This window comes from Sturnira hondurensis, unplaced genomic scaffold (genome assembly GCF_014824575.4).
Source record: "Sturnira hondurensis isolate 20B ecotype Veracruz unplaced genomic scaffold, ASM1482457v3 Scaffold0005329, whole genome shotgun sequence".
NCBI lineage: Eukaryota > Metazoa > Chordata > Mammalia > Chiroptera > Phyllostomidae > Sturnira > Sturnira hondurensis.
The window spans coordinates 2,556,085-2,582,985 of NW_028077960.1; the positions used below are offsets into that span (position 1 = coordinate 2,556,085).

General features: G+C 57.3%; 1 protein-coding gene across 1 annotated transcript; it reads left to right on the forward strand.

The window, feature by feature from the left end:
• Positions 1-385: 385 nt before the first annotated feature.
• Positions 386-25,048, forward strand: SEMA7A (semaphorin 7A (JohnMiltonHagen blood group)). The gene is made up of 14 exons (XM_037047043.1): positions 386-622; positions 15,386-15,537; positions 16,036-16,077; positions 16,425-16,517; positions 16,729-16,813; positions 16,962-17,072; positions 17,711-17,850; positions 18,415-18,599; positions 19,463-19,571; positions 19,650-19,848; positions 22,324-22,451; positions 22,654-22,808; positions 23,028-23,089; positions 23,403-25,048. The coding sequence occupies exons 1-14, from the start codon at positions 451-453 to the stop codon at positions 23,762-23,764; spliced, it is 1,995 nt and encodes a 664-aa protein (XP_036902938.1). The 5' UTR covers positions 386-450; the 3' UTR covers positions 23,765-25,048.
• Positions 25,049-26,901: the final 1,853 nt, after the last annotated feature.

Below are 26,901 nucleotides of genomic sequence, written 5' to 3' on the forward strand. Positions count from 1 at the left end.
GCCAGCCTACCCTGGAGAAGCACAGCCTTCCAGGTCCGAACCACTGAGCCGGCCATTGGCGAGGTACCTGGCGTACACACGTAGAAGTGTGTGCCCCCGAGAGGTCCTCTCCGACTTCTAGGCCAACCCTTTCACGGGCTGGGGGAGTGGATCCGAGGCCCTGAGAGGGGACAGGGACCACCGCTGTATCAGAGAGGACCGCAAGCCTGTCTTGTCCCGTCCGCCGGGGTTCTCCCGTGGAAGTGCCCGGGAGCAGGTGGCAAAGGTCCCCCGGGCGGTGGGCGCTGCGCCCCCCCTGGGGTAGCCCGGAGGCGAGAGAGGCTGAGGGGGCGGGGGAGGGGCGGGGTGGGGTCACGCGTTTGACTCCGCCTCTTGCTGGTATCAGCCTGTGCTCTGGTGCTGGCTCAGTCTGGGCAGCTCTCCTCGCCGCCGTCGCTCCGGGACCGCGGGATGACACCGCCTCTGCCCGGATGCACCGCCCTCGGCGCCCTGCCCTCCCGCGTCCCCGGCCGGCGGCCTCGGCCCCAGCTCCCGCTTCAGCTGCTACTGCTGCTGCTCTGGGCGGCCGCCGACACCCACGGCCACCCGAGGAGCGGACCCCGCGTCTCTGCTGTCTGGAAAGGTGGGTGGCGCCGCACAGCGGGCAGAGCGCGGGTCCGCGGGTCCGCGGGTCCGCGGGTTGGGTGCAGAGTGTGTGGCACGGGCTCGGCGCGCTGCGGTCCCGGGCTGTCCTTGCGGGGAGCGTGCAGGTCTGGGTGAGTGTGAGTGTGAGTGTGCGTGCTGACACTGGAGTGGCAGGAACGCTGCGGGGAGCTGGCGTGGGGTGGGGGTCTGCTGGAGCCGCGGCTAAGTCACTGCTAGTGCGCCCACAACTGGGAGCCGCAGTGCCGGGGCACTGGAGGAGGGAGCCGGCCCCTCTCTGCACCCAGAGGAGCTCTTCCTCCTCCAGCGCTGGGCCACTGGTCAAGACCCTTTCTCCCGCTGGGACCTCCACCCACGCCCCCTTTCCTGAGCTGCGGGCTGGGCTCCTCTGTGGCACGGGGCCGGGCTGTGCCAGAGTGTGGGGGGGAGGGGGAGGCGTGGACCCCTTGCTGCCGCTGCTGCGCTCTGGCTGTGGGAACAAAGACCCTGCTGCCTGCCCCCGCCCGGTCCCGGCCCAGAGCACAGCCGGTGAAGGGTGGGCACCCTGTGATGATCTGGGACTAGGTAGGGTGCGGAAGCTTGGGACACCTGGGCGCTACCTCTGCAATGCCGGCACCTGCACCTGCCGCTCCCCCCCACCCCACCACGTCCGCACGTGGCAGTTGTCACCAGGAATAGGTGCCAGCGTGGGGGGCACTGCCTGTTGGGCGGGGCGGGGCCATTGGGACCCCCCAGGTGGTGGATCTGGGGCGGGGGTGCAGCTTTTAGGCTGCGGTAGATATGTGAGCCTGGAGGACCCTAGAGTCTCCCTCAGGGGTGACTGAAGTTGAAACCCCTACACAATGGGCCAGAAAGCCGTCTGTCTAGGTGGGATTTGAAGCTTTATGCCCTGAGGGACTGAGCTCCCCTCCCCTGCATTGCAAATAAATGCTTCCCGCCCCCAGGATGAGTGGATTCTGTCCCCAAATTGGACGGATCTGTGGGTCCCTGTGGTGGTGGTGGACTCAGGGTGTGGGCTGGGGGGACCTGCGGGTCTGGACCTGCCTGGACCCTTTGATGCCTGAGGCGGTTTGCAGGGATTGTCAGGGCCTGAGCTTTATCTGGGGCAGGTATTCTTAGCAGAGAGAGGGGGGGAAACTCACACAAAACCAGCGGCCTGAACTGCAGCTGCAGCAGAGAGATTGTGACTTGCCCAAGGTCACTGGGCACCTGTGAGCTCACGGTGCAGAGGCTGCCTCTGATCTGGCACAGAACCTGGGCAACCACTGGGTTAGGGAGGGGGAAAGGATTTAGGTAACTCCTTGGGGGGGGGACTGGGGGGGGCTAACTCTTTGTTATTCAGCCTGAGGTATTCCAGGTGGGAGTGCAGCAGGGAAGCTGGACATTTGGCCATCTCCTCACGGAGGACACCCCATCCTAGGCTTCCTCTGCCTTCCCAGAACCTTTGCCTTGCATCAGACCCCTTGGCTGCCCTGGACAGCCCAGCATTTGGGCCCTCTGAAGGGGGCCAAAGGACCATATCTGAGTGTTTTCGAAGCTCCCCCTGCTCCAACCCCTTGCATTTGGCACTGCTTGCCCCCACCCCCAAGTCTTCCCAAGACCTCTCCCCTTTCTTAGCACTTAGTATGCACTTCCCCAACACTTAGTCTCTCTGCCCTGAGGCTGTTTGAAGCTGCTTTAGGTTCTTTTGCCCTCTTTCCAAGTCTCCCAGTGCAGCTCCACCTCTTTCCCCTACATGCAGTTCCCCACAATAGCCACACGGGCTGTGGCCTCTGAGAGGCAGTACAGTGGTGGCCTCTGCTGGAGTCTGCCCACCCCTCGCCTGTCTTGTCCGAGGGCAGCCTGTGGTCTTCTTCATCAGTGCCAGGCGCCCCACTGGCCAGACAGACCCTGCCATCCGCCTGCCCCCCAGGACCGCCAGCAGGTGGTGGTGTGCCTGGCTGACAGCTGCCTTCTATTTCCTCTGGGGTGACACGTGGACAGGAATGGGCTTGAGCAGGGAAACCCAGGAGTGGGATGAGAGGAGAGCCCTCCTGGTCTTACAGTAGTCTAGGCCTCCTTCCTATCTACCAGTGGTTGGGGGACTGGGGGTGGCCTTGCAGAGCCACCAGATAAGGATAATGGTGGTTCTGGAGCCACTTCCCTGTGAGGCATAGGTTGGGGTTTTAGTTTTGAGTCAGGACAGGTATGGGGACTGGAACAGGTATGGGGGTGGTTCTTCTTTATCATTTATTTTCTGCTTCTTGGACCACTTCACCTCAGGGAAAGATTAGGTGGGGGAGGGGCAGGTTCTGGGAGGGCCCCGGCCTGCACTTGTCTGGGGAGGTTGGGACCTCCAGCCTTTGTGTGTGTGTGTGTACATATACACACATGCATTTATTTTTTTAAATATTATTTATTTATTTATTTTTACAGAGAGGGGAAGGAAAGGAGAAAGAGTAGGAGAGAAACATCAATGTGTGCTTGCCTCTCATGTGTCCCCTACTGGGGACCTGGCCTGCAACCCAGGCATGTGCCCTGACTGAGAATCGAACCGGTGACCCTTTGCTTCACAGGCCCGTGCTCAATCCACTGAGCCACACCAGCCAGGGCTAGTTATTTATTTTTTAAGTTTTATTTTATGGAGAGACCTCCAGCATGTTGAGTCCCAGCTCAGCAGCTCTGGGCAGAGAGCAATGTGCTGGCACTAACCTGCTGGGTGCCCTTGACCTCCACACCCTCAGAGTTTGCCAGAGCAGGAAGGGCTCTGGAGGTTGTTCCCTGAGGGCTGTCACTGACACTTGGGCCAGTCAGACATAGGACTGTTTGGTCCTGACCTCCCTGCAAGAAGGGGCTGAAGAGGGGTGTGCTACAGTTGAGGGCAGGAGACTGGCGTGCCCGGGGAAGCTCTGCACCCCTTTCCCCTTCCATCCTGGTTAGAGGAGATGGAGGAGCTTGGAAGGTCCTGGCCCCCAAGGTCAGAGACGAGCCAGCCTGCTGCCAAGGAGCAACAGAGCTCAGTCTTCAGTCTGCACCTGCCCAGCTGGTTCTGCCTCTCCCTTGTCCAGTTAGACAACAGGATGTTGTTGACTTGGAGGCTGCTGGGGAGCTATTATGGGGCTAGTCCCCAGGGTGGGGTTTGTGACCTCCTCCAGGGGATGAAGTCACAGGTGGGGCTCCCCAAGCATCTGCATTTCCAGTGGAAATCCTGGTCCCCTTGAGGCACAACCCGACCTGTTGCTCAGATGCTCACCCTGCAGGACATGTAACAAAATTAGCAGTTTACAGATGAGGAAAAAGAGGATTAGAAAGGTCACCTACTTAGAAAATGAACTCAAGTGCTGGGATGTGAATGCAGGTTTCCTGGCCCATGATCTTTTTACTGGGCTGGCTGCTTACTACTTCCAAACGGTGAGATTAGTTCAGAGATGTCCCAGAGACAACCAGGACTCTTAGCTGATTATCGCTTAAGATATTAGCAGATAGTCCTGGCTGGTGTGGCTCAGTGGAATGAGCACGGGCCTGTGAACCAAAGGGTTCAATTCCCGGTCAGGGCACATGCCTGGGTTGCAGGCCAGGTCCCCAGTGGGGGACACATGAGAGGCAACCACACACTGGTGTTTCTCTCCCATTCTTTCTTCTTCCCTTCCCCTCTCTCTGAATAAATAAATAAATAAAATATTTTTAAAAAAGATACTAGCAGATAACCCTTTAGACTATTAATGCTGATGTACCTCCATGTTCTCCCATCTTCTGCCTGGAGATCTCTCTTTTTTTTTTAATGATTGGTTTTTAGAGAGAGAGAAACGGGAGAAAGAAACTTTGATTTGTTGTTCCACTTATTGATGCACTCACTGATTGGTTCCTGTATGTCCCCTGACGGGGGATGGAACCACAACCTTGGCAAATCTGGGCGACGCTCTAACCAACTGAGCTATCCAGCCAGGGCCCAGAGATTTATTTCAGAAACAAATGGACTTTTAATTGGGAGGTAAATATAAACTTTTAGACCTGAGAAAAAAAAAACACCTGTTTTGTGATAGCACTTTAGATACTGTATCCTTGAGTATTCTTCCAAAAGGAAGCACATTTCTGTTTTTCCCCTTTGCATTTTATTTATTTTTAAATGTACATTACTTTTTTGTATTTGTACATTGTGTTTTTTTCTCATTACCATTTACCCCCACCCCCACCCCCTCACCCTCCTGCATCTCCACCCTCCAGGAGGCACGTTTGTTGATCTCCCACTGGATCAGCACCTGCAGCAAGCTAATCCCTCAGACCTTCCCCCCCCACCCCCCATCTCTTTGGTGGTTCTCTGTGGAGAGTCACAACCCCTCCGCAGATCCCCTCAGCCTGCTGTTTCAGCAGGGGTGTGTCCCCCAGGCTCCGGGAACAACAAAAGACTAGCTGGTCTTTCAGAGCACCTCACCTTACTCCTCCATGCCCTTACACGTGTTCTCTCTTAAGCTTGGGCTCCCTTCTCTCCCTAGTGCACATTTGCTCTCCCTTAAATACCCTCTCAAATGATCTCTCCTGGCGGACAGCCCTGTGTCCTCACTGTCCCTGTTAGTAATGGCTTCCACCGACTGTTCCTACTGCTCTCCCTGAGGTCTGCACTTCTGCTGAGGGCCTCAGCGTGGTATTTGGCAATTGGTTGGTTTTTGTTTGATCTAGTCTCGTTTCTCCTGCTGTCCTAAGAGTTCCTTAATGTCAGGGACTGTTATATGTTACAACTTGTGCCTTGCCCCAAAGCAGGCATGGAGTAAATGCTTAGTGTGAGTTTGCTGAATGAATGAATTAGGTAATTTGATGAGGGTGAATACTTTCCAGGAGAGAGACTCCTCACAATTAGCACTGTAGGTGAGGATGTGGTTCCACCTGGAGCCACAGGGGGGCATTCGCCTTGCTTTGGGAGTGGTGCTCCTGGAGTTAGTGGGGCAGCACAGCCTACATCATCCATCGCAAATAGCTGTCCTAGGGGAGGCAACCACACTTTTAAAAGTGTGACTTAGGGTGACATCTTCCCTGCTCCCCCTTCTTTAACCCACATTTCTTCACCTATGAAATGGGCTGATATCCCAGGTAGGAGAGCAACTAAGTAAAACTAAGACAACTGCTAANCACCTCACCTTCCACAACCAGCCCAGCGGTGGGGAGGAAGGACCGTGGCTGTGAGGGAAGGCCACCCCAGTACCACAGCTTCCTGATGCGAAGTTGGGCCAGGGGCCTGGAAGACCGGTTCCCCCTGACACCTGACTGTGGGGATTCTCCAGCTGAGGCCCGTCCCTCACAGAGACTTTCCCTGGAAGGGAGGGAGCTCCCCCAGCAGCAGCCAGGCTCTGCTGGTCAAGGGGTGGGGGTGGGGGTGCGGATGCCCCTCCTCTGGTCAGCTGCCCCTTCAGGAACCTTCACCTCCTGAGCGGGGGTAGCTCACTCCCTGGCTGGGAGAAGCAGGGGGAGCTGGGCACCCTTTTATGAGGAGGGCCAGAGCCCCTCATGTTCAGGTGGGAAGTAGAGGCTCAGCCCAGGGAAGGTGATGGCCCTCACGTGGACAGCTGTGGTCCCCGCTGACGTCGTGTCTTTCTCCCCCAGCCCCACGTCACTATTTCAGCCACTCCAGGGCTGTCTAGATGTGTCACAAGAGACTGACCACACTTCCCCTGCTTTGGTTGGCAGTTTGGGGGCCGGAAACTTCCCCTTCTCTTGATTTCCTTTTTTGGCAAAGCCCGGCTGTCCCATAAGCCTTCTGTCTCTGTGTGGGGGAGAAGGGGTCCTCTTAGAGCATGGAGGACTGTGGCCCCTTATTGGCCTTCACAAAATGGTCATTCCTCTTCCCTGGTCAGCCTGGGCCATGAGCGACCAGGAGATCCATCCTGTCCCGGCCCCTCTGATACGAGGATAGAGGTGATTCTCCCCCTCCAGTCAGCCTCCCAGCCCTTTATTTCCCCAGCCTTGGCCCGGGCCCTGCTGTGTGGTCAGGACTGCACCCTGGCCTCTGTGAGGTCCTTCCATCCCTCTGTGTCACTGTGTTGAGAGTTTCTCCCAGGACACGGAGACAGAGCTGCACTTTCCTCAGTCCTGCAGGGTAGCCTGTCCCCACTGATCCCTCTTCTGTACTTCTTCCCTCCCCACTGCTCAGCTTCCCACGTTTTTTCTGCCTGAGGGCCATTGCCCTACCTGTTCTGTCTCACTGCACCCTATTCATCCTCCTCCTCCCCGCCATTGCTATCTCACTTCCTCCAGGGAGTCTTCTTGGATAGATTCAACCCACACGACATGATGGGGTAGAGTTCCGGACATCAGGGAAAAAAAAAACAGCGTCAGATCAGCTGAGCCAACCACAAGTTCCACAGATGCGGAAATGGAGGACAGAGATAAAAGGGAATTGCCCAAGGTCACCCAGTGAGACAGGCACGGCCGGGACCAGGACTGTGTCTTCTGCTGGAGCCTACCCCTGGCTCAGCTCTCGGCCTTCCTCCATTTTTCTGTCTGCCGTCAAGCTCTGTCCCCAGGCTTGGGGTTCCCTGAGTCCCTTTATTCCTCTGATGGCTCAGGCCCTTCCTGCTCTGGCACTGTCTGCTCCCAGGAGCCCCCCCAGGCCATGACGTTCCTCCCCTCAGAACCTTAGATTGGGGCCAGCTCAGTGCCCCTCTTCTGGCTTTTCCTCAGGGCATCTGGACTGCCGGGGTCTCAGGGCCGGGTGGATCTGTGTCATGGCTTGGGCTAATCTGGGTTTAACCTTCACAGCAGCCTGGGATCAGGCTGATCCTGAGTGCCTCCTGCAGCCCCTGCTTCCAGTCAGGGGCTCTGTGCCAGTGGCCCCGGGGTGGCCCCCATTACTCGGTGAAGCTAGCCCCTGCCTTCAGGCCTAGGTCTGTGTTCATCCCATCTCAGAGAGAGGGGAGGCGAGGCCTGGCTCTGCTGTTGCAGGGCACCCAGGTGTCCAGAGAGTGAGGCCTGCTGCCAGTCAAAGGAGGGCACCTGGAGAGGTCAGGAAGGACCCGCAGATACAGCCAAGGACTGTGACGGCGGGCACGAGTGGGAAAGGTCAGGGTGGAGTGGGACAACTGGAAAAGACTTCCTGGGCGGTGGGCGGGGAAGAACTGAGCTGGGACGGGGGCTGGGGCGTGTGGTGGGGCAGAGTGCAGCACAGAGAGCTTTTCTGCTCATGGTGTTTGTCCTCTGGGCCTGAGTGACAAAGGAAGGTCAACATGATAAGCTCAGCACCCTGTTAGCGGCCTGGGGGCCTATTCTAAGACGTCTCCTACCCCAGTCCTGGTCCTCCCTACTATCTCACCTGCCCCCACTTTCCAAGACGTGGCCTTGGCTTGGCCTGGGGATGGCAGGGATTTGCCAAGGTTATGCAGTGAGATGGGATCAGGGCCGTGTCTTCTGCTGGAACCTACCTTGCAGAAGTCCTGGCCTCAGCTCTTGGCCTCCCTCCACTTGTCTGTCTTGGTGTATTGGGATAGTGTTCTAACCAGCTGAGCTACCTGGCCAGGACCCTGTCTGACTTAGTACCTCACTTAGCATAATACCCTCTAGGTCTGTCTGTGTTGTGGCAAATGGTAAGATTCCATTCTTTTTTATAGCCAAGTAACATTCCACTGTGTGTATGTACCACCGCTTTATTGAATCGTCCACTGAGGAGCACTTCAGTGGTTTCCACATCTTGGCTATTGGAAATAATGCTACAGTGAACATAGAGGTGCACACATCTTTCCGAATTAGTGATTTGGATTTCTTTGGATAAATACCAGATGGAATCTCTGGGTTGTAAGGTAGTTCTACTTTTAATTTTTTGAGAAACCTCCATGCTGTTTTCCATAGTGGATGCAGCAAATTACATTCCCACCGACAGTGTACGGGGGCGCCCTCCACACCCAAGTGGCGAGTGTTTTTAGCCAATGCTGGCTGGTGGGGAGCTTGCTGGGTGTGTGTTAAAGAAGGTTTGAAAGTGTACCCTGCCCTTCGCTGCGGTCCGCCCAAGAACAGAACACCCAGTGCCTTCTATTTCTGGGCCGAGATCTCAGAAGACTTATCTTCCCGATTAGTCATGCTGGTCAGCACACAGTATGTGCTGCGCCCCCAGATCTACCCACACACCCCACACCAGTCTGTATGCCCATGCTCACTTAAACACACTCTCCTTAGGGCATTGTGGGTAGAGGTCAGGGTTTTATTGACCAAGAGGCCTCTGACCAGGCTGCGCCCTCTCTGGGCCTTAGTCTCCTCATTTGTGTGGGAAGGGCTGACTTGAAAGCTTCCAAGGGCTCATCTACTGAGTGTAGGGCTGGGCACAGGTCCCAGAGTCAGCCTGCCTGAGTGTCAACGTACTCTCCAGCACTTACAGCTGTGTGATCTTGTGCAAGTTACTCAACTTCTCTGTGTTTCACTGCCCTCATCTGTAAAATAGGGATGATAAGAGAACCCACCTCATGAGAGTTCAGTGATTATTAAGTGAATTAATATATCCAAAAATCACTTAGAACAGTGCCTGGCACGTATTAGTGGGTGCTGTGGAATGGTTAGGTTGTAGGTAGGGGTGTCATTGTCATCACCACCATCTTCCTCCTCCTTTGGCACCTCTGGTTTCTGATGCAGTGCAGCAGCCCTGGCCGCCCAGCCCCGGCCAGCTCTCCCTGACCGGCTGCCCTGGCACTGCTTCCCCCATCCACCTGCTGCTGGCCCAGGCCAAGGCCAAGGCCGAGCTGGGGAACCTTCTGTTTCTCAACTGTCTTCCCGTCCTGCCTCCCTCCCTCCACCAACCATCTTCTGCCCTCTCTGCCACCCCTGCCCTGGCTCTGAGCCCAAGGACAGGCCCCGCATTTCTGTTCATTGTTTCCCTTGAAGGAACCGCCAGCTGACCTTAGCTTCTCTCTGGGGCTTTTTGAACTTGCTGGGCCGAAGAACAGGTAGAAGGTGGATAGGACATGGTGTTCATCCTGGGCTTCCTACCTTCCCTGGGCCTCGCACACCCTCTCTGCTGAGACACCTGGGTCTCAGTGCCAGCCTTCCCCCCGTGAGCCTCTGAGTCTGGCTCAGCTCTGCTCCCCCGCAGTTTGCTTTTCAGCTGCCCCTTTCCTCCAAGCCTTTGCCCCAACTGGTCTCCTCACCAACCAAGCCTTCTGGTCCTTTGAGCACGGTAGCTCAGAGCTGCCTTGGAAGAGCCTTAGTTTTTCTGCCCATAAAACAGGGCTGCAGACTCTTGTCTTCTTTCTTCGCAGGTGGCTGGAAGATGTAGTGGACTAGTTGGTGGAGGCAGGTGAGGATGTGGCTTCTGCTGCTGCCTCTACCTCCAGAAAGCTGCCTGTGGCTGGGCCAGCACTCACAATCACACACTTTCCAAAAACGCCCCATGAACTTAACCCTGATTATTTTGTGATTTATTCCAAGATCAATGGTGGATAATAAAACCTAGACCTTAGCTCTGGCTGGTGTGGCTCAGTGGACTGAGCACAGGCCTGTGGACCGAAAACTTATTGGTTCAGTTACCGGTCAGGGCACGTGCCTGTGTTGCGGGCCAAGTACCCAGTTGGGAGCATGCGAGAGGCAACCAATGGATGTGTCTTTGGCACATTGATGTTTCTCTCCCTCTTTTTCTCCCTCCTTTCTCCTCTCTCTAAAAATAAATAAAATCTTTTAAAAACAACACCCCCCCCCTGCTATACTTTAGCAAGTACTAGTCCTTCCTGTCCATAGAGGAAAATGGATCAGAAACTGAGGTCAGGAAGGCCCAGCCCCTGGTCACGGTCACAGTCAACCAGTTGTCTGGCTGGCAAAGGAGCTCAAGGCTTCTTGGAACCAGGACTGGACCCACGCGTGAGATATCCTCCCATCCCACCCACGGCTGACGTTAGGGGGCAGGAAGATGCACCCCTCTGTTCCCTGGCTGATAAAGAGAGGCAGAGCTCCCACTGCCTGTGAGCTAAGTACCGTATCAAGGGCCTGCCACCTGTCTGGCACGAGGCTCCGCCCCTGCCAGGCAGCTCTCTGGAACTCTGCCCTACCCGATGTCGAATGTCACCAGCACTGGAACGACAACCATGGGCCCTCCTTAGCACAAGCTGGTGCCCCTCTGGAAACTGGGCTTCTGGTGACCAGGAGTGGTTGCTCATACCTTCATCCCTGGCCACATCAGCAGAGACAAAATCAATAAAACATTTGTCCCTTTGCCTGCATCCATCCCAGTGCAAATGTTTCTCTCTACTGCTCTGATGCAGCACTGTGCTCCACCTTTAGTTACTCCTTGGAGTGCAAGGCTTTGGTTGCTAAAAACCCCTGGAGGTCAGTGCCCTACCTGGAAGGTAGTTGTGTAGGTGACTCCTGTCAATTATCAGGTCAATGTCTTATTACCTAGTGGGATGGGGAAGGGTGGAGTGAAGGAGGTGACTTGGAGAAGTGGGGAAGAGGTGACATATAGCTTTTTGCAAATCCAGAGGCTCCCGAGTAAGTCCAGGGTATGATCCCAGGGGGCTGGGGCTGGGCGCTGAGTACCAGAACCCCTGAGCTGTGGCCTGTCTCTGCCCCTCCCTTCTTTGCCGAGTGCCTTGGGCCAGTGACGTGGCCTCTTTGGCCTCTATGCACCCTCAGCTCAATGTCTATTGAGATCCTTTCCCTTCCACTTTAACAAGTGGGGGTGACGCAAAGGATGGAGAGGTGCAGGCTAATTACTGGGCTCCACGTGAGCCTTCCTCTGCTCTCTGCCAACTGTATGGTAGGCAAGGGTCTGAGGTGGGTGAGGGTGGGGCACAGGTCCTGCCAGATGCAGCTGGGTTCCCAGCTGAAGGCTAGCCTGACTCTTTCTAGGTGTCTGAATTCCTGCCAGCCTCCATGCTGACTTTAATCTAAGGACTCCTTGAGGTTAGCATTCAAGACCTGTTGGGTCAGCAGGTCAGTTTGAAAGGCTGTCCCTACCCAGACCAGATTGTGGGGACTGTCCCCTGTTGTTTCCTTCTGGGACAAGATCCACCCTCATTCCAGCCCCCACCTCACCCTCCCTTTGGGCTGCCCTCTTTCACCAGCAACGAGGACATGGGGACAGCGCAGGCTACATGGAGGTAGCGCCCAGAGTGTATGAGAGAAGGGGTGGAGTTCCACCCTGCAGGCCTGCTGAGAGCCCACCCTACAGAAGTCTAGACTGACTGGGGCCAGTCAGCTGCTGGGACAGTGGTTGGGGGGCGGGGGAGCATGAGAGGAATCAGCTCGGATCAGTTCCAACAGGGTCAGAGCTCCAGGACAACCCAACTTGGGGGCTGTGACTGGGAGAGGCTGCCTCCTACACGCAGCCATCTTCCTGACCCTCATCTCTGCTGGGGCTGGACCTGGGCCTGGGCCTTGCTGGTCCTGATGCTCTGAGAAGGGTGGGGGCTCGGAGAGGCCACGGAGTCCTGCTGGGCCTGGGGCAGCCTGAGTGTTCCTCGGTGGAGGAGTAAGGATTGGAATCGCATGGGGGTGGGGGGAGGGGTCTTGTAGCCAGCTGCCTCTGGGGCCATGCCCATATACATTCCCCTGGCCCCCTCCCCTACCTGAACTCCTGGTTATTCTGGGAGCTTTTAGCTGCCACTTAGTCAGCCACTAATGCAGCAGGCTGGGGAGTGAAGCTGGGAGACACGGTGCCAGGTGCCAGACTTGCTCCTTTTAGACATCCGATGGGAAGTGGAGGGGGCTGCGCAGGCAGGGGAGTCAGGAGGTGGGACGGTACTAAAGGAAAGGTGGCTTTGGGGACACTAGCCCTGCTCCTAGGGAGGAGGGGCAGCACTGGAGACTGACAGGCAATGGGTCGGTGTATCCTGGGGTGCGGGGGGCCCCGCAGCACCTCCTCCCCTCCATCACACACGGCCTTATCCCATCTTCCTGATCTCTGCTTAGGCCTCTCTACCGTTGTGCAGTCAGCTTTCCCACCTTTGCTTGGCCTGTTTCCCCTGCCTGAAATTCTTTCTGCCTGTTCCTGACCCATCTGACTTTAATTTGCCTCCCCCATCTCTCTGGATTCATAAGGAAGCAAAAGGACACATTGGGGGATGTGGCACTTGCTCCCTTGGCTGGGCCTTTTTAGGGGCAGACCCTTGCCTTGCTCTGCATCGGCAGAGCCTTGAAGGCTGACCCCTCCGTGGCCCCATGTTGGTGACATGAGGCCATGGATCCTGGTCCAGAGGCTTGGTGCTGCCTTCACTTCCAGGCAGCCCTCCTGCCCCTGCACCCTCCAGCCCCCATTCCCCTGGACCTGAACAAAGCTTCCTTTCATGTATTCATTGAGCTGCTGCCACTCCGACACTTCCCTGGCACAATCAGGCTCTTTGAGGGTTTGGGGCTATGTGGGAGCAGGGCTGGGGCTGGGGTAGAGAATGGGCCAAGTCCAGGTCCTGGGGCCAGGCTTGTGCCATGCTCCCCATACACATCGCCAGGTGCAGAGCAGTGAGGTGGGGAACCTGGGGGTCAAAGGAGGCCGTGCTCCTGGGCTCCTATTGGTTCTTCTGCCTCCTCCTCACCCCAGGGGCCTGAGCCGGGATGTGAAGGGCCTAGGCTTGCAGTTCTGTGCAGGGTGGTCCTGGCCGTGGTGCTGCAGTGCCCCCACACTGCACCAGCTGCAGCAGCGCTCACCGCCCTCTATGTCCTCAAATTCTTCATGTGCACCCAGACGGTTTCGCTTGAGCGCCGTGGAAGCTTGCTTTAGCGTGCCTGACTGGCATCAGATTCCAGGGTAGGTTTCCCTTCGGGCCTTGCTCTCCAGGGCCTGTCCACTGCCTCTCCCATCAGACTAGACTTCCCAGGGCAGAGCTGTGACCCTCAGACAAGGGCTCCATTAGGGCTCCCTCTGGTGCTTTTTTCCGGGGACCAGAGCTGCGCCTTGGCTGTGGCCTTGTTGCTGGTGCTGGCCGAGGTGACTGGTGGAGATGACTGGTGGAGATGGCTGGTGTGGCCTGAGGGTAGGGTTCCTCCCCTTTAGCCTTTAGGGGCTTCAGAACTTCTGCCCAGCCCAACATCTCCAGATGCAGACACACAGCTTTTCCTGGCCTCTGGTTGGCTGGGAGTGTGGGAGTGGAGCCGGGGCTGCTGACTGCCCAGATCCCGGCTGGGCTGTGGGCTGTAGGTGAAAGGGGAGCTGTGGGAGCTGAGTCAGGGAGGCCTTGTATCTTTGGGTTGCTGGCCCCAGCACTCTTAATTTAACTTTACCCCAGCTGGAAAGGAGGGGGAACCTGGGGGCCTGAGCCTTGGTTGGCAATGCCCACCAACACCCAACACAGAGCTGGGCACCGGGCCCCTGCCCTGCACAGCTGGGGCTGATGGGGAGTGAGCCTCGGGGTGCAGTGAGGCTGCTGGGGCTGCTTGTGTTGCTCATCTCACTAGCTTAGCACCTCTCTGTGGCCCACAGTGCTGGCATCTCCCTAAACGCTCCTGGGAACCAGTACTCAGTAATGGACTAGCCAGTCTGTCCTGCCTCCTGGTGTGACCTCAGGCTGGCGTGTCCCCAGGGGATTTCCACCTCTGCAGGGAGGCAGGTCACAGACAAGGTGAAGAGTTTACTACCCCATTTCCAGAGTGACTTGGGCATGCAGGGATGTGTGGTAAGGAGACAGAGTGAAGATGTGGGTTTGCGTGGTGTGTTGCTTTCCTTGCCCTGTTGAATGCAGAATCAGTAGGAATGGCCCAAATGGCAGCAAGAGGGGTTTGGGGCAGACTCCGGAAATGGCAGTGCTTTTCTGTCTGGGCTGGAGTGTGTCCTCCTTGGGTGTCTCTGCTAAGCCGCTGCCCCTGAGTGTGCGGCAGCTGAGTAAACAGTGGTCAGGCCGGTCTGGGGGTGGGGCGGGGGGGAGGGTCCCAGGCTGGAAGGTGTGAGCTGTCCCATCTCTGGGAGCTAGTCCTGCAACCAAGACAACCTCAGCACTGTCACCGGAGACGAGATATCTTCTCCCCGGAGGCGGTGGCTGCAGAGTTTCCTTTTTGGGTAAAATTTCCTGGGTCAGCCCTTCTGTTTAAAGGCCCAGGCCTCTGTGAAGGACCCCCATCCCAGAGTTGCTGGGGTGGAAGGGTGGAATTTTACCCCTGGGATGAACTGGCACCTCCATGAAACCCGAGTGGGCCAGGCCAGGCTCGAGCTGTGGGCAGGAGCTTGGGCTCTCGTTCACTGTCTGCTACTGACCGTGCAACCTTGTGCTGTATGGCCCCTCCGGACCTCTGCTTTTCCATCTGTGAAATGGGAGGGAGGGGTCATGTAGGCTCCTTTCCAGCCCTGATGTATAAGCTGACTGACTCACTGAGGAGTGCTGGGGTGGGCCAGGAGGGACTGAAGAGGCCTTCCTGAAGGAGAGGATGGGGTTCTGAACAAAGTGATTCCTGGGAACCTGGACTCTAAATCAGATGCTTAGAGGGCTGCTTCCTTTGCCTGAGCAGCAGAGAGCCTCACAGAGCGTGGCTGGAGGTCCTGGTTCCTCCTGCCGGAGCCCAGCCCATTAGGAATAGCCAGGTGTGTATGTGGGAGCGGGGAGGAGAAGCCTGTTCTCCCCCAGGGTCCCTAAATCTGTTCCCACCCTGAGTTTGCATATTGTAGGGTAGGGGCCATGGCTTTGGGGTGAGGATGTCTGCTTGCCAGACCCTACCAGCGTACCCCTCACTGTACCCATGGCTCCGAGCCCTGGCATTGCCACAGCCCAGACCTGAGCGCCTGTTGCCACCTGCGTGCCCGGGTGCCTGAGATGGAGGACAGGACCTCCCTGGCCAGGGTCCAGCATTAAGTTTTTGCCAATTGCCTCCTCCTCAGGCCGCGCAGGGAAGGACCGAGTGGATTTTGGCTCAGCAGAGCCGCACACCGTGCTTTTCCACGAGCCAGGCAGCGATTCCGTGTGGGTGGGTGGACGTGGCAAAGTCTATCTCTTCAACTTTCCCGAGGGCAAGAATGCCTCTGTGCACACGGTAAGCCTGGAGCCTGCACTGCCCTTCCCCCAATTTCTCCCCTTATCTCTCTTCTGGCCTTGGTGAGGGGCCTCAGGGGATTTGGGGGAGGGAACTGGCATCTTTTCCTAAATCAGTCCACCCCCCCATTATATCCCATAGGTGGTCTCTGGGGGAGGCTCCCTAAAGGTAGTCCAAGTGTGCATGGGTATTGGGCAGTTTGGAGAAAGCCCAGAGCTTACCCTTCCAGCCTTCAGCACACCAAGTGTGCTGTGGTGGGGCGGGCCTAGGCTGGGTGCTGAGCTCCAGAACCCTGTGGCCCTCGTCTTCTGAGATCTCTGGGCTGGCCTCTGGGTATCAGGCCCAGCAGCCTGTGTGATCTTGGTGAATCACTCACTGTCTCAGAGCCTTAGTTGCTCACATGCACTATCAGATGAGCTTGCCCAGAGGGTACATGGAAAGCACCCAGGGCCTCTGACCCTGACGGGGTGGACTAATGCTCCCTGCCTTCCCCCCAAGGTGAACATAGGCTCCACAAAGGGATCCTGCCCGGACAAGCAGGTGAGTGCAGAGCAGAAGTGTGGAGGGGAGGCGGGGCTCCCTGGAAGAGGGATGGGCGTCCATAAGAATCATGGTCCTGCTTTGGGAGCCCCAGTCTAGGAGGAAAGAGGCAGCCCTTACTTAGGATTCCCAGTCTGAGTGGGAGACATACTCCTTCTCTGAGGCCCCTGTGTCCTTCCTCTGTTCTCGGGGGGCTGGAGTCAGCTGCACCCACTCTGGACTCTCCTTAAAGGCTGCCTGCCGCCATGCTCAGACTTCGGATGCGTTCTTCCCCAGGACTAAGGGTTCTGGTTTTAGGCCTTCCAGGGCCTCCAACCCACCTCTGTTCTTCCACTTCTTCTGGGCAGGACTGTGAGAACTATATAACACTCCTGGAGAAACAGGGCGAGGGGCTGCTGGCCTGCGGAACCAATGCCCGGCACCCCAGCTGCTGGAGCCTGGTGAGAAGGCCCTACCCACATGACTGGTCAGCTGACCCTGGCCTGGGTGGTTTCTGTGCCCTAAGGTGGGAAGGTGGTGGAGGCCTCAAAGGCTGCTCTCTCCTTGTATAGAATACTTGGGAGAATGGGGGTCCTGGCTGGGAAGCTGGCGCCCATGGGAGACAGTGGTCATTGGATTATGAGGCTGTCTGACCCCCTTGGTCTCCCCCAGGTGAATGGCACTGTGGAGTCGCTTGGTGAGAGGAGAGGTTATGCCCCCTTCAGCCCGGATGAGAACTCCTTGGTTCTGTTTGATGGTAGGGCTGTGGCTAGAGCAGGAGGGCCCCAGCGTGCTGCTGCCCTGGGCTGGGGGAGGGTGGTCAGCTCATGTCTGGTGGCCCAGGCCCAGGAGAGGGACTGCCAGGAGCTGTCTGCCCTTACCTGTGCCCCTTCCACCATGCCCAGGGGATGAGGTGTACTCCACAATCCGGAAGCAAGAATACAATGGGAAGATCCCTCGGTTCCGCCGCATCCAGGGCGAGATCGAGCTGTACACCAGTGACACTGTCATGCAGAGTGAGTCGGGCACCTGCTGGGCTGGGCTGGACAGGGTGTGAATGCCCAGGGCGGCAGGCAGGATTCTTATGTTCCCTGGGAGGGCCCCCAAGGGTTGCTGAGGCCACAGGCCAGTCTGGAAAGTGGGACTTGGGACAGGACCGAGCAGCCAGAGCCGAGAGGCTGGCCTGGCAGGGAGCAGGGGAATGCAGAGGCAAAGATGCAGAGGCAGGATTGGCCCAACACACACTGGTACCAATGAAACAGAGGAAGCCCAAAACCCAGAGTGGGGACCCAGGGAGCCACAGTGTATCCCTCTGCTGAGCTCATGTGGGGGCAACACCCATTCCCTCCTCATTAGGGTTCTGCCAATTAGACAGAAGTGACATAAGGGCCCCAGGGACCTTCCCCAGTCCCCATGCATGATGTCATTGCTCCTGGGCTGATGACATCTTTGCTGGAGGAAGACAAAACAGGTGTGGGGTGGGAGTTCAAAGTCTCGGGCCCCTTGGGGTGTTGGGCATGAAGTTATGAGTTTTATTCCAGGTCTGATTTGTTCCAGGTTTGTTTGTGCAGACTGGGGGTGTGTGTGAAGGGTTAGGATGGGTCCCCTAGGAAGGACCCCCAGACTGACACCAGTTTGCATGTGTCCCTGGCAGACCCGCAATTCATTAAGGCCACCATTGTGCACCAAGACCAGGCCTACGATGACAAAATCTACTACTTCTTCCGTGAGGACAACCCCGACAAGAATCCCGAGGCCCCTCTCAATGTGTCCCGAGTGGCCCAGCTGTGCAGGGTGAGTGGGTGGCTGAGTGGGCAAGAGTGTGTCTGTGCATGAATAGGTGTGAGTGAGTGTGTGAGTACTGTGTGCAAATGTGCATGCATGTTTGTGTGAAGGGGTGTGTGTAATGTGTGAGTGATTCTTGGTATGGGATTGTGAGAGTAAATGGTGTGCGTGAGAGGGCGCGTGCATCTGTGAGTGGGGAACGATGGTTGGGCTCATGTGCGTGCGCCACAGAGTGCAAGTGTGTAGTTGTCTGAGAATGCATATGAGTGTGTGCATGAGGATAAAAGTATGGTTACATGTGTGCATTTCACCAGTGTGAAGGTTTGGGATGTGCAAGCGCGTCGCCTGTGTGTGTGTGCATGTGTGAGTGGGCAAACATGTGTCAGTCCATCTGCTCTGTGGGGGCAGACTCAGCACCCTCATCCTGGGGGTGCTCACCACTGGGCCAGAGTCACAGGGCACCTCTGCTTGGTCCCCTGGCAAGTCCCCACTCCTTCAGAACCTACCTTCCTCCTCTGAAGCCCAGGTGCCCAGTGGGTGCTGAGGGGCCTCCTTTCCCCTCCGCCCTCTCAGGGGGACCAGGGCGGTGAGAGTTCGCTGTCAGTCTCCAAGTGGAACACCTTCCTGAAAGCCATGCTGGTGTGCAGCGACCCTGCTACCAACAAGAACTTCAACAGGTTGCAGGACGTCTTCCTACTCCCCGACCCTAGTGGCAAGTGGAGGGACACTAGGGTCTATGGCGTTTTCTCCAACCCCTGGTGAGTGACCCCTGTCCTGGGGTTGGCCTGGCATTAGTTAGGTGTCCAGCAAGGACTGGAGGGCTTGGGCCCTGCTGAGGGGTGGCTCATGTGGCATGAGCAGGGACTCCTGGCCCAAGGGCTGGGGCTGTTGCTGGGACCTGGGTGGGGGCACAGTTCGTGCTCAGGGAGTTGTCTGTGCTGCTGTGTTTCTGAGTCTGCTTCCACTGGTGTGCACGAGTGCACCGTATGCACGCTCATGGCGGTGCCTGTGTGTCTACCAGCTTTGTGCTCAGGGTGGGCACCGGCTGGGAAAGGCTGTTGAGGCCTCTTGGGGTGCTGGGTGCTATCACACCTGTCAAGCACTGCCTGCCTCTGGTAATTCACACCTCTTAATCACTCGCATTGATTGAAAACAAGGCAGGCAAAAGTGTTGCATGTGGGGGGAGGAAGGGCAAGGTAGGGAAGCCCAGACCCTGCTCTGTGGCTCCCATGTGGGTGAACCCAGCCGGCTACGGAGGGAGTGGGGTCTGGCCTCCTTGGGAATCAGCAGCCTGCAGCTGTGCCTGGAGAGGTGGGAGATCTGCCCAGCAGGGATGCGCATGGGGCAGCCCTCTGCCCTGGGGCTGGCCTCTGAACCCTGTGATCCTGTGACAGGTTGAGGTTTTAGATTGCAGCAGACAGGAATTAGGTTGAACTTCGCTTCTTCCTTCCTGCTTTCAGTGGTGTTTGACAACTCTTAGGCACTGGGCTTGGGCCCCAGGATGGTCCCTGTCTTCACTGGAGCACGCAGGCTGGGCAGCTTGGTTGGAAGGCTGTGGCTGCTCCCCGTGTGGTGCTGGGCTGGCCTGGGCCCTCACTGAGGTGGTCTCTGTGTCCCGCAGGAACTACTCAGCTGTCTGTGTGTACTCCCTTGGCGACATTGACAGAGTCTTCCGGACTTCCCCACTCAAGGGCTACCACGCAGGCCTTCCCACCCCTCGGCCTGGCAAGGTGAGCAGAGAGCGAGATGTCCGTGTCCCCCTCCACTTCCTGGCCTCCCACTGACCTGGGTCTGCTCTCCTTGTCCAGTGCCTCCCAGACCGGAAGCCAATACCCACAGAGACCTTCCAGGTAGCCGACAGTCACCCTGAGGTGGCGCAGAGAGTGGAGCCCATGGGACCTCTGAAGACGCCGCTGTTTCACTCTAAGCACCACTACCAGAAAGTGGTTGTCCACCGCATGCTTGCCAGCCGTGGGGAGGCCTTCCACGTGCTTTACCTCACCACAGGTGAGGGACTAACCGTGACCCCCAGTCTGCCCTGTGAAAATGGATGTGAAAGGTATAAGTAATAATGTAGTTAACATATGGTTGGGTCTTTATACCTGGAAGGAAGAACTGAGTGACTGAGAGCTGTTGGGAGTCAGTGTGTGCGGCTGTAGAAGAATCAGGCAGGAGGGCTGCCCAGAGGAGGTGGGGTCAGAAGGAAGAGAGAAAGGCAACCTAGGGCAGGAGAAGAGCAGGTGCCAGGATTCGGAGGCAGAAATGTGGCAAGTCTCAGCAATGCCTGATGTCTCGGACTCACGAAGATGGGAGGAAGAGATGTGAAAAGCCAGGAGGAAGGACCTGGTCCCTGGGTATCCTGTAGGCCTCTGCTAGGCAGAGTGAGGAAATTAGACCCTCTCCCTGTCTTTGGGATTATGCAGGTGACGGGACATTTAATGTGGGATACAAAGAATTTAGTCCGACATGAGGAAGCACTTTCAGATGGCAGAGCCCTCGTAGTCTTGCAGAGGACAGCAGGGGCGCCTCCTCTTCTTGCTGGCCCCAGAAGCTCGGTGGAATGCCCTGGGAGATGTTCCTGCATTCCAGGGAGCCACTGGCCCTGGAGGAGCCAGTCCTGAGCTGGGTTTATGGCAGCTTCCTGGTCCCAGCTGGGGGCAAAGGGGACTCCTGGGAGTGGATGTGGAGATCAACGTAGGTAGGCCACAGGTTTTCCCTGAGACTGGGTGGGCAGTGATGCCATCAGAAAGGGCAGTGTCTCACGCAGGTGCTAGCACCTTTGGGAACATACAGTCCAGGCCTCAGGCACCTACCCCTCCTCCCATGTGACTTCCTACTGTTGCTTCACCTTGGGGTTTTCTCAAAGCCACAGTGGCCTCATCAGTTCCCACAGAGCAAGGCCTGGTTTCTGGGGCCTAAGGTTGCACCTCTTTGCTCTTCCATTTGTCTTGGCTGCACCATGGGTCCTTGTCCTTGCCCTTCTCCAGCAGTGGCTGGCCTGGCTGTTGCAGCCAGCCAGGGGATAGCAGGGCATGGCAGGGCACTGGGGTGCAGGAGAGGAGAGGTCACACGATGGGGAAATGAGAATAGGAGCCAGGACAGAAGGCTTGGGACTGGGCCAAGGGAACTGTGGGCTCCCTTCCTGCAGACCTAGGAGATGAGCGCACTTGAGTGATGAGGGCACTTGTCCTGAATCCCCTGGAGGGCTTTTGGAGATACCCCATTTAGGAGCCTGCAGCATAAAAAATGGGCCAGATAAGAAATCAAAATTTCCGAGCCCTCTGCAGAGAATGGAGGCTCTCACAGCTGGGAGGAGCTATGGGAGGCTGTCACTGGGCTGCCGTGAAAGGAGGTAAAGGACAGTAGCTGGGCTTGGAGCTTTTCAGGCTAAAGAAGCATTGGGCCACATTCCAGAGCCTGCGACAGGGGGAACAGAACGAAAGGGAACAGCCTAGGCAGGTGACCATCTCATCATCTGACTGGTTTTTTGGGGCAAGTGATGCCCTGGGGAATTGGGAGGGAGGGAGAGGGAGGTAGGCTATTCTAGGAACTAGGACAGTGGCTGATGTGGGATTGGGAGGACCCAGGGGTCAGGTTGCCCATTAGACCCTGACCAGTGTGAATGGATGGAACAGGCCTTCGGGGACAGGCAGCCTTGTACGTGATCTTGGGGATCCCAATGTAGAATCTAAGGTTCTTTTCAGATTTAAGATTTTACAGAAATTAAAAAATCCCCTTAGACTAAATGCTATGTGGAGTCCTGGATTGGATCCTGGAACAGACAAAGGACACTAAGTGGAAAAAACCATGAAATCCTAGTAGAGTCTGTCGCTGAGTTAGTGGTACCGTGCTGCTCAGCTGTGGCGCACGTGCCGCCATTGCATAAGGTGCGACATTAGGGGAAACGGTAAGTGGTACATGGGAACTTCCTGTGCCATCTTTGCATTTTTTCTATAAATCTGAAATGACTCCAAAACAAAAAGTGTGTTTAAAGAAAACACCCCTGAAGAGTCCAGGAGGCAGGGGAGTTATGGAAGGAGCCGAGGGACAGGGTTCTGACATCTCCGGGTTGTGGTCACCAGTTGTGTGACCGTGAGGAAGGTGCTCAGCTTTCTGAGCCCCGTTGCCTTACCTGGGAAGTGGGGAAGATAATACGCATGACCAGGGATGTGCAAGAATGAGGTAACGCTGATGCCTGTGGGTTCGGCACAGTGATTGGGTGTCAGGACTGCAGGTCCTGTCCTTCCAGCTTCCTCTGAGCTGCATGGAGCTCTGGGCTGGCCTTGGGGACTTCCTGTGCTGCCCTCTAACTCTCACATCCCTCACGCTGTCCTCGCCTCACCTAGTCCTGTGACCCTTGCCTGGACCATGACTTCTTGAACCTTCCTACCCGTGTCTTTCCTGATTGGTCCTGCCTAGAGAGAGGCTGCCTGTCTCTGAGGTGGGATGCCTGCCTGCTGACCCTCTGCCTCCCACCCACAGACAGGGGCACCATTCACAAAGTGGTAGAGACAGGGGAGTGGGAACACAGCCTGGTCTTCAACATCGTGGAGATCCAGCCCTTCCGCCGAGCGGCCGCCATCCAGGACATGTCACTGGACCCTGACCGGGTGAGCTTCCCCATGCCCAGCCCCATCCCGTGAAGCTACCCAGCAACAGCCTGCTGAGGGCAGAGCTCATTTGCATGTCATTCACATCTCCTTTTCGGAGCTTCAGGGCCCTAGGGCCCGCCAGGCAGCTGGCTGTGGCCTGGGGGTTTAGAGCTCAGTGTTGGGGCTGAGGGCCCTGGCCTGACCTACTCTCTCCTTCCAGCGGAAACTGTATGTGAGCTCCCAATGGGAGGTGAGCCAGGTGCCCCTAGACCTGTGTGACATCTATGGTGGGGGCTGCCATGGCTGCCTCATGGCCCGAGACCCGTACTGTGGCTGGCACCAGGGCCACTGTGTCTCCATCTATAGCTCCCAGAGGTATGTTGGCCGGGATCCCTTGTCCCTGGGAGAAGGTAGAAGCAGGAGGGGACGTAGTGTGGACAGGGTGCAGGAGCTGTCAGTGCTGGGTGCTGGGCCACTCTGGCGAGACCCTCCTCTTGGTGGACATGGTGGCGGATACTGGTTGGGGGGGTGAGGACAGGGAAGGGCCAGATCTGTGGCTTCCTGTCTACTTAGCCTCTCTCTTCCCACCTCCAGGACAGTGCTGCAGTCGACGAATCTAGCTGAGCCACACAAAGAATGCCCCAACCCAAAGCCAGGTACCTGATCTAGCCCAGCCCAGGGCCCCAGTCTAATGAGGGTGGCATGGCCATGCCCCGACTGTCTGAGGGGAACATGGTCTATTCCTGGGAGCCCTGGATAGTCGTGTGGAGCTAGCCTCCTTGGTGTGGGGGAGTTGTAAGAGGGGTGGGGTGAGGGAGGCTGGGGAGAGTAAGGAGACTGGGAGCTCATTTCCTTGTGTTCATTTAGAAACCTTGGCCTCGGAGGCCTGGTTGGGGGCAGGGGGCATAGGACACAGTCTGCCCTGGGAGCCCTCAGCTGTTCCTCACAGCTGCCTGCCCATCCCCCTAGATGAGGTCCCACTGCAGAAGGTCTCCCTGGCCCGGAACTCTCGCTACTACCTGAGCTGCCCCATGGAGTCCCGCCATGCCACCTACTGGTGGCGCCACGGTGAGAAGGTGGAGCAGAGCTGCGGGCCCGGCCACCAGAGCCCCACCTGCGTCCTGTTCATCGAGAACCTCACGGATGGCCACTATGGCCACTACTACTGCGAGGCCCAGGAGGGCTCCTACCTCCGCAAGACCCAGCACTGGCAGCTGCTGTCTGAGGACGAGGCCAAGGCCGAGCACCTGCTGGGCCATGCTCATGCCCTTCTGGCCTCTCTTTGGCTGGGGGTCCTGCCAACACTCACTCTTGGTCTGCTGGTTCATTAGGACCTCCTGGGGCTGAGCGTGTTGTAGGCTTCTGCAGTCCCAGGGCACTAGAAGAGTCTCACACCCAGAGCCATGCGGCTAGGAGTTCCTTGCCCACCACAGCTTGCAGGGGCACTGCACAGCTCAACAGGGGACACCAGGCCTGGAGATGGCCAGCCGCAGGCAGCTGCTGGGCCTGGGTGGGGTGGGTGGCATGGGCTGGTGGATGAAGGTACCAACTCTGAAGCTGGGACATCAATGGCCCAAGACTTAATCTTCTGCAGACTTTAAAAACTCCCTCTTGAACTTGAATAAGTGCAGTGATGCTCCTGGCCCAAGAGCCTGTGAGCCAGAGAGGGGTTGGCAAAGGGGAGCTGGGATCCCCTTTCTGGACCTTCACTCTGAGGCCTGAGTCCTTCTGGACTCTCTATATCCAAATCGCCCCCCTCACCCTCCCTCCTGCCCCTGCAGGGAGTGGCTGGTATTCCTGCAGGCCCAGGGCTGCCCTCTCTGGCCCCCCTCACCAGCCCTGGGTCCCACTAAGGCAGCCTCCTTGCATGTTTATTGAAGGATGTTTGCTTTCCGGACAGGAGGACGGAAAAGGCTCTATTTTTATGTTAGGCATATTTCATGTGTAGCTACTTCTGACTGCATCTGTATGAAAATACCAAAACTACATACTCGGGGTAGGGTGGGAAAGGGAGGGGCTGGGAAGGGATGGGTCTCGGGGAGTCTCAGTCTGAGGCTCTCGGGCCTGGGATAAGAGTCCAGGGACGTGGCATGAGTTCAAGAAGATGGCATGAGCTGGCTCTGCCCTGGGAGCTCAGGCCATGGGGGATATTTTCCAAGCCCCCCCTGTTGGTTATGGGAGGGGGTGGGGTGAGGGAGACGGGAAAATGAAGGCAGAAACTGAGACCTAGGTTCATACATTCATTTAGAAGGAGTCCAGTTCTCAGGGGGAGGTTTTAGGACTCTGCCCTTGGCATTGGGGGTTGGGGGTTGGGGGCTCCTCCCCCGCCCCTCAGCCCCCTTCCCCAGGGGCTGCTCTTCCATGCTCCCAGCCTCCCACCTTCAGCTCAGGACATGTTATAACCAAGGCTAAACTGTGAATTCCTGTTGGGACAGCCTAGGCCAAGCCCTTCAGCCCTGTCCATGGATTTCAGCAGAGAGCTGCGCCTTCTCTGGTGTGTCTGGCCGGCCTGGGGCAGGGCCTGGGGTCGGCGGCCTTCCAGCTTTGGCCCCTGCATCTCTTTTCAATGCACTTTAATGATATAACATATTACTAATAAACAAGCTATTTATTTACCTGTGCCTGTTTCTTCCCTTCAAAGCCATTCTGGTGGGGGTGAGGGTGAGGGCTCCTGCATGGGACTCTGCACATCCCGCTTGTGGGAGCATCGCACACCCTCTCGCTGGCCCTCAGAGGCTTGGAGCGGAGGGCCCTCAGGAGGGCTCCTAGCTAGAGTGGCAGGAACAGGATCTGACCCAGTGCTCCTGAGCAGCGCACTCCCTGCCAAAGCCTTTGTCCTGCAGCCCAGACAGCGGCCACCCACCTGCTCTGCTCCCGCCAGAGCCGGCCTTCCCCTTCCCCGGCCTCCCCCTCCCACACTTCCTTGGGAGGCCTGGCCTTGCTAGAAATAGCCTCAGGCTTCCCTGCCTTCAAGGATCCTGGTCTAGGGGGTAAGCTAATCAAACAAGAGCTACAAACATGGGATAAACCTGTGGCGATAGAAGTGTGTACACAGCAGGCTGGGGTGGGGGGCTGATGGGGTGCCTGCTGGGGGTAAAGCACTTACTCTGGGCCGGCCACCAGGTGGGCAGGTGTTGGTCTGCACGCAGAAGGGACAGTGGGCGGGGGTCGTGCGCTGCCTAGAGCTTGACTGTTCAGCCCCAGGGCAGTGACGGGGCTGGGGCAGGATGTGTGACTTAGGAGCTCCTGAATTCCCTCAAAGATAAAGCAAATAGATTTCAGACCCGGAAGGATGTGTGAGATGGAGCCTCGAGATCGGGAGGGAGTTGGAGGCTGACCAGCTGTACGGGTGGGCGGGACTAGGGACGAAGGGTGGCTCGAGTGGGAGGATTCTGAGAGGAGCCCTCCAGAGGCCTCCCCCAGTCTCTCCCCTCCCTTCCCCCTTCTCACCTGCCCCTTGCTGCAGGGACCCTTGCCTTTGGGGGTTTGCTGGGAGGTTTTCCTGAGCAATAACTGCGGGAGAGGGGATGTGACAGTGGAACTTGGGACAGCTCTGAGCCTGAGCCCAGCTTCTGGGTGGCTCTGGCGGACCCCACGGGGCTGGAATGACCCTCACCCGCTATACTCCCCTCAGTCTGCCCTGTGATATCCTCGGTCAGCCCCACGCTGAGGACTGTGCCTGGTCCTTTCCTCTCCACACCCAGCCTTTCTAGGGTAACCAAGGTGGCAGCAGGGGCTGGGGCCAGGATCCTGGGGGTTTGGGATGAGCTCTGTGTGGAGGGGCACAGACTGGGAGCCTCTATCACCTTTCATGATCCCGGGCAGGCCTTGCCTTTGCTAAGCCGCATTGTCCTCTGGCTTCTGGGGGGCCCCTCTGGCACACTCTCCCAGGGTATGAGACTAATTTACTTTGTCTTAGAAGGAGCTTAGAGTCTACGTCTTGGCCTCATGTGTCTGTTTTCCCAGCCAGGCAGCCCCAGAAGCACAGGGGCTTTCCAGTCCCCCACCCCACCCCAGCAAACCCCTCTAAATGGAAAGGGCAGGAGGAGTGGGGTTCAGGAGTAGCTGGTAAAGAATGTGAGGGCTCAAGCCCTGGCCTACCAGGATTGCTGGGTGACCTCCTATGAGGTCTCTGCCTTCTCTAGACCTCAGCAGGCCCCCATTCATGCAGGGATGCTTTTGGTGCCCTATGGGCCTGTGGCGGGGGACTTGAGGGACAGAACACACTCCTTTGTCTGTACAGAGGCACCAGGAGAGGCCAGACTGGCAGGCCGTGTGCGTGGAGGCATGAAATGAGCCCTTGTAAATTCATGTGAATGAACCAGCAGAGCGGCAGGCCAAGCACAAACCTCCCTGCCTCTGGCTTTCCCCGGACGCACAAGTAGCACAGAGGGCCTGGGGAAGCGGTGGGTGCAGGGCCATTAGTCTGGGACTTGGGGCATGAAGATCCACACGATATGGCACCAGT